Raw genomic sequence first — 7,663 nt, forward strand, 5'->3', positions numbered from 1 at the left:
CATTGATTATGCAAAGGCATTTGACTGTGTGGATCATAACAAACTGTGGCTGACTCTGAGAAGAATGGGAATCCCAGAACATTTAATTGTGCTAATGCAAAACCTATACTCGCTATGAGTCTCAAACGACTCGATGGCACATAACAACAATTAGATTTTCATTTTAAGTAAAAGAATTAAGCTTGAATTTTCACAGATGGCAATTTCAAGGACATCTATAGCTTAAAAAGTAAAGCACGTCATATTGTGCTAACTAAAATGACACATGTGCAGGAAAAAGTGCATACACACAAATCATTACTATACAGCTTCATTATTTTAGGTAGGTAGACTTACTCTGAAATAACATTTTACAGAATTCTTTCATGCACTATTTAGGCATATTACTTACTGTAAAAATAAGGACTCACACTACTTGTCCTAACCACTATATATTTAGACACAGCATATAAGTATGTAATCCAATTCAAGCCATGCTGAGATTTATGGAGCAACATACACCCTTGCTTTAATTCTTTATTCATAATATACTTTTATAATTAGTTCCATGTAGAAAACAAAAGAATATTTTTAACTATGTTTTTACTATGCCTAATTCTAAACCTAATTTTTGAGAAAATCATAGTAAAGTGAACATTTAATAGATAAAAGATGGTATAGCATTATGTTCTGGCAAAAATAATCAGCCTCGTAAATTATGGACTTTGACTTATTTTACTCTGAACTTAAAACAACAAGAGGTAATGAAGATGAATATAAACATAACTCAAGTCACAATGAACTTTGCAAATACAGTAAAAAGTAAAACTGACTGCAAAAGTATCATAAAAGATTTCCAATTTTTACTGTATTAACAAGTCCACGGATTTAAAAATCTCTAAAAACTTTTATCATCTACAGCATATACAACCCAAATAGTAAGAAAGCCAATTTAAAAACTATCTGAAGTTTTATCTTTTAGATTATTATGATAATTTGTGAAAATTTAAAGTTGGTCGAATTTTATGAAAATAAAATCTATTCATTAGTTCCTGTGTTCTTTGCAATTAAGAATTTTGAAGTTTTCCTCACAGCAATGGGATCAAATAAGGAGTAATTTTCACATACAATTTTGTTTTTTATCAAATAGTCATATTACCATGTTCTTTCTACCATCCCAAAGACCTCTCAAATTTTCTTAAAAACTTGGTTAATTCTGCAAATACAAATTTTTATTTTGCTTACTATGTACAAAACCAAGAATTTTCTGTTCCTAAAAAGCTTATAATGGAATCAGAGAGAAAGATAAATTAACAACTACCTACACAAGTCAAAATGCCAAAGTGCTTTTTAACAAAAGAGGTACAAATAACATATAGGGTGGAAAGATCCTAATCATCCAACAAATGTTTATCAAACACCTACTGTATCAGAAAAGCCACACCAACTACTAAGAATAGAACAGTAAACAAGAAAAGATATCTGGCTCCCTGAACTTAGATTAGTAGCTAAGGCACAGACACCAAACAAATACTTTTAAGTACAACAAAAAAAAAGTCAAAATCAAGGAATGTACAACTGATTCTGTCCAAAGGACCTGGCAAAATTTAAAGGGGTTGTTAGTATTTGAGTTCAATCTTAAATACTGGAAAGTATTTTAATGGGCAGAGGAGACATTCAATAAGGATAAAATACAAACAGGAGGAGGAAAGATAAATAGCTACTAGATCTAACAGGCACATTAGTGAAGAAGTAGTTACAGTGGAGGGAGCAGAAACCAAACCAAAAGAGATGAAATGGTATGTTTAAGGAAGCAGAAACAAGAAAGGGACAACTCTCAAAAACTAGAAATGAGGACAGAAAACTGTATATGGTTTAAAATGTCAAGAAAATAAAAACCTTATAAAGGGTAAGCAAAAGCTCTTTCCTTTCAAACAGGAATTCTTTACCTGAACAATCTGGGGCACAGATAATCTTTTAAATTTTTCCTCCCCAAAACATTAAAGTCTCCAGTCCAAAGGCAGTTATTCAAACTGCAAATGCTATTAATTTACAATCATTACTCAGAAAAAAGTTCACTATCCCATTTTAGCCTAAGATTATATAATTCTCATTATTTAAAAGGTAAAATAAACAGAACACCATATTATCATCAATTTAAGATCTGAAACAGAGAAAAAAAAATGAGAAAAAAAAAATCTGAGACAGAAAAACATAATCAAAATCCCCAATCATTCTTCAGACTTTCAAAGAAAGGCCAATACTTCTAGATGGTCAGGTAAAGTAAACCATATAGCCTATTTCTCAGTCATTACTAGGCTAATCCAGAAAGTTTACACACAGGAACATTAACACTCTCTGCTTCTAGCATCCCTCCACACTGAACCATCTATACAGCACATAAAAATTACTAGTAGAGTATGGTTTTCCTATTTCTACTTAGTCATTTTTGCTGTAATAAAGATACCTGTTTTTCATATTGTACTCATGTTAATGTTCATATTCTCAATCAGCACCAACATTTACCAAGCAACTACCACATGTAAACAAAGTACTAGAGAATATAATTATACCTGCCTTTAGGTCCTAGAAACTGGCTGAATGGATAGGTAGCTCTGCATTTTAAAAAAGGTTATCTTTCCTACCCTTCCCTCTACCAATCTTTATTTAATGCTTAGTTGTTTGGTGTTTTAACAGACTTTAAATATTTAGAAACACTTACCTCATCACAGTCTCCTTCAACCATGGCATATATAGCTTTCTTAACCAAGTTAGTACCTAGAATATAGATCTAAGTATTAATGAAGGAAAATAAAATTAGTGTCTTAAAGATACCAAAATTATTACATTCACAAGCATAAAAATGTCAAATGCTAAAATTGATCTTGAATGCAGATACACAGATTATCTCTTATTAAATAGAGAAAATATTAAGATTTAAGCTGAGAGATGAAGAGGACCTGCACAGAGCAATATACATTTCCCCATAAAATATCTTTAATATGTGTGCCAGGCAGGAGTTTGTAGCTTAGTGGTAAGGAATTGCACTGCTATCCCAAAGGTATGCGGTTCAAATCCACCAGCTTCTCTACAGGAGAAAGATGGGTCACCTCCTCCTGTGGAATTTAATGAAACCTGCTGGAGGGTCAGGTTTGGGTTGATTCTGACAGTACACAACAAGAAGTTGAAAAGAGAAGGAGAAGAGCAATAAATGGCTGAGGAAACAACTAACTTCCTAAACGGATCAGAACCTACTTCATACCCTATGGCCTAGTTCCCCCAAGGATTTTTCAAACCCTTGGTTCCCGGGCACAAGACAGCCAGAGATGCTGTTCTCAAGAATGAGCCCAAGACATAACCTCAGTTCCTACAAATCCAAGCAATGAACCTTCACCACAGTGAAGTCCAGAAGTCCAAATAATAGCAGTACTGTGTAAATGCCTAGCAAAAAGCATCCTACTTTAGGATCAGATACATTTGGTATGGTAGAGAAAAAAATCCAAAGTGCCAAAGAAGACAGATACCCATTTTATAATGAATCACCTAGTCTTCACACTACACACACACACACGGCAAAAAATAGGACTCAAGGCCGGGATGCAAACCTTGAGCTGGTTTCTGCCCTCTGTTCTAGTCAAACAATTGCTTACCATTTTTCATTAAATTCTTATCAACTCTTTTTAAAATATCAAAGATTGAACTTTGTTGTACATAACAAGCCCAACCTGAAAAAGCAGTTTACTAGTAAATCTTAACACCATACGTAAAGATGGCTAATCCTAATGTATTAAGAAATAGGACTTCTAAGATTAGGTAAGGCAGTCTCAATGGTAACACCAATATTACAGCTTATGTACTGCCACAAGCATCAAACAGTCTTTCATGAATATTTAGCTGAGGTATAGCTTGAATTTTACAGTCTCAGGTAAGTGTCTGTTTACCTACCCTCCATCTTGAACAAAAACAAAGTCTGTAGCTCTTAGATATTGGCAGGTTATCAGTCACCACCTGGGGAAATTTCAGCCCAGGACAAACAAGATCATCAAGGAAAATGGCCTGAGTATTAGCACCCTAATGATTTTAATGACTATTAGGAACTATGATTATAAAGATTAACTTGTCAGAAAAGGCAGAAGCATGAAAGAGACAAGTCAGCAATAGTAAGAAATAATCAATTCTCCTTATAGTCAATAATCAATTCTTCTTATAGTCCTTTCTGAATGTCTGATAACTAGTACTGAGAAATGATTAAAAAATGTCTCCATAATTTTGTCAACTGAGGTCCATCCACTTACTTCAAGTATAGATAGCTTGAAGCTTTAAAGGCTGGGATCAAGTGTCCTAAAAATGCTATAAAGATTGTCTTGTAGTACTTAGTAGAATGCAAAACAACTGTGTTTATGTTTTCAATTGTGGTACAAATATATCTGACATTTGCCATCTGAATTTTTTTCACTTATACAGTTTAATGGCATTAATCACGTTGTTCTGAATGTGATAAAAATGTAAATAAAATTGTTCAACTGCTACTTTTTAGAAGATAATCCCTTGATCAATTAAAAGTCTGGCAAACAGGGAGCTCTGGTGACCTAATAGCAAGAAGCTGCACTGCAATCCCAGAGATATGCAGTTTGAATCCACCAGATGCTCTGCTGGAGGAGGTGCAATTTCCTCCTGTACCAGTCAGACCTGATTTGACGGTACATACAAAATAATAATAAAATCTTTAAAAAAAATCAAAACATTTTTTTAAAAAGTCTGGCAAACAATTCAAGACTTTGTTGGAAATACAATATTGAAATTTTAAAAAACTATCCATTTTCCTCCCTTATTTTCATTTCTATATATTTATACTTAAATCTTTTCTTTCAAAAAACACAAATTAAAAACAATCTTTTCATTCTTTTAGCAACATGAGATGTTTCTTACCAATGCCATTTCTCCTGTATTTGGAATCCACAGCTAACATGGCTATATAACCTCTGCGGAACATCTTTTTGTGCATATCCAACTTGCAAACGATGGCACCTACACACTCCTCCCCTACCATTGCCTTAAAAATAAACAAACAGTTACACATTGCCATCAGATACCACACAATTTACTCAGTGAAAACAGCAATCAACCTTTGCTCAGCCATTCTGAGAGGAAAAAGTTATGGGAATTCTATGAAAGAAGCAATCATGTATTTAAATGGCAAAACACTTCAAATATTCTTTTTAACTCTTTCAATATTTTTCAAGACATGAATTTCTTGATTAAGAAAACCCAAGAAAAAAAGATTTCCACAAGGCAGACATTTAAGTTCTTATACATAAGGTACTTAGAATTACAAGTATTTGCAATAAAGATAGTTTTGAAAAGCAGAACATGAGGGAAAAAAGTTTTACAGAAAAGCCTACTCATCAGGATATGATACAATATTGTTAGATATGCTTCTAAGCAGAATATGGTTGAGTTTAATTATAATACAGCTTAGTAAAAAATACCAGATATCATACTTAAACCTGAATAACAGATTTTGACCAGAAAAATACAACAGAGTGCTCCAGTAGCCTAATTCCTACAGATTCACACTGTCAACCAAAAGCCATGCCTTTCTGGCAGTTTGAATGCACCAGCATCTCTTCAGAACAAAGATGGGTAGTATCTTTCCATTTATTTGTTGTTGTCATTGAGGCGAGTTGAGCACAACTCATATGAACAAAAGACCTGAAGCCTTTCTATAACAATCATTTCCCAAAGTTCAGTTTCCAGAGGCATGTTGTTTATTTACAGCCTTGGAAATCCAATGGAAAGGTAAGTTATGAATCAGTTACGACTTGATGTCGATAACAAGAGATCCCTGAGGGGTTCAGGCTGGTTTTGCTTTTTTCCCCCAAGGTGCTTATTGGAAGTTCTACAAAAATGTTATGCTAGTTTCACTTTTAGGATACTCATGACAGTGTGAGATACTGTAATAAAAAATACCTAGAACTCAAAATTAGATATAGCAAAAGCATTGATGTGGTAATTTTACCACGCTCTCTAACTGTAGGATACTGATGGGCAGTCTCCTTCCACATGAGTGATTTACAGTCTCAGGAAACCCACTGGATGGACAAACAGCTATGACTTGGTTCCCACTCCATCACAATGGGTGAGTTCTACCTTAATAAAATGTATGTAGTTGTTCAGAATGGGAAAGGTTACCTGTTAAATAAATAAATCTTATCACTCCTATTTCATTGTCACCACTGAAAATATTTTTTTCAAATTTTCGTCACTGATAAAATTCTAATAATATTGGATTCTGGTAAATATAACTCAATGCCATCCAACCTCCATCAAGTTTCTGAGGATGTAAATCCCAAAGGAAGGACTGTCCCTCATTCTACTGCCAAACCAATGGATTCAAACTGCTAGGAAGGAGGCCTTTAGGGAAGCAGTGCAGCTTGCAATGGACTACTGAACCAGGGCTCCCTACCTGGTAAATGAAGTAGAGAAAGATCTCCTTGAGTTTCAGCATGGATTGCATACCTGTTTGGCTATATAAAGCCATCATTAAAAGTGTAATCTCAAGTACATACTAATACAATTACTTTCCAGAGGACACTTTTAACAAAAGAAGGACTGAATTAAAATATTAAATAGGCAGAATCCAATTTATACTTAATAATTATAATTTGTTGTTGTTTAATGCCGTCGAGTCATAGTCGACTCATAGCGACCCTATGAACGAACAGCCTGAGCACTGTTCGTACATAGTTTCCAGAGGCAAGCCATTTTGGAAGTGGATGCCGTTCCAGGAATAATTATAATACATTATTTTAACTTAAATCTGTTGTGATTTTTTCTTTTTAAACTGTGGAGAAATCTTTTAGGCAAGGTAATTCTAATCTATTTCACATAAATCTAAACTAGGTCAGTAAGAGACTTTTGAAGGGATCTTCAACTTAATGTCCCTCATTGTTTTATCACACATTTCAAAACTAATTTGGGTCATTAAGCACATACAATTTTTCAAACCATTTTTCCTCCTCAAAATAATCTGGCTCTTTAAAAATAATTTTGAAAACAGAAACTTCTTTCTGCCTTAAATCAATGCAAAAGTTGTCTAGCTAAATAGTTCTGATGTTTTCCAATTTGAGCATAACTTATTCAAATATCTTCATGTGTATACGTTTGCATAGAGAATCATCATCTGATGAAATGGTACATTTGAGATGTAGGGGCTTTAGACCTTTGGTTCATAGGGTTCACCATGGATCGTGCTCAGAGCAATCAACAACAATGAAACAGAAATCACTATATATTTATAATACAAAACTACAGGGCAGCTACAGGGTACAGTTAAGAATGCTTTATCTGAAAAGGATAATCAAAATCACCGTGCGATATACAACTGGACACTACTTTCAACTTAAAAGTAATTTTAAACATATCTTTTTTTGTGACGAAGTAAATACAATATTAATTCACCCAAGATAGGGCTAATTCCCTAAGTTGGAATTTAAAAAAAAAAAAACAAGCTATACGTATCTTTTGGAATTAAAAGCCCAATATATATAATATTGTTGTTGTCATCGAATCAAGTAAGACTGACTCACAGCAACGCTATGAGCTATGAACAAAAGACCAGAAGCTTTTCTATAACTATTGTTTCTCAAAAGTTCATAGTTTCCAGAGGCATGTTGTTTAGGAA

General features: G+C 33.7%; 1 protein-coding gene across 1 annotated transcript in view; it reads right to left on the reverse strand.

Annotated features, from left to right (window-relative positions):
• NAA30 (N(alpha)-acetyltransferase 30, NatC catalytic subunit) overlaps window positions 1–7,663 on the reverse strand; it is a 25,512-nt gene that overhangs the window by 13,429 nt on the left and 4,420 nt on the right. Inside the window, exons 3-4 of the mRNA XM_006894327.1 lie at window positions 4,909–5,032; window positions 2,702–2,757 (exon numbers count right to left, since the gene is read on the reverse strand). Of these exons, the coding sequence (XP_006894389.1) occupies window positions 2,702–2,757; window positions 4,909–5,032 (180 nt within the window). The remainder of the gene's footprint in view (window positions 1–2,701; window positions 2,758–4,908; window positions 5,033–7,663) is intronic.

This window comes from Elephantulus edwardii, unplaced genomic scaffold, assembly GCF_000299155.1.
Source record: "Elephantulus edwardii isolate Elephantulus edwardi_28Jun2011 unplaced genomic scaffold, EleEdw1.0 scaffold00140, whole genome shotgun sequence".
Lineage (NCBI taxonomy): Eukaryota > Metazoa > Chordata > Mammalia > Macroscelidea > Macroscelididae > Elephantulus > Elephantulus edwardii.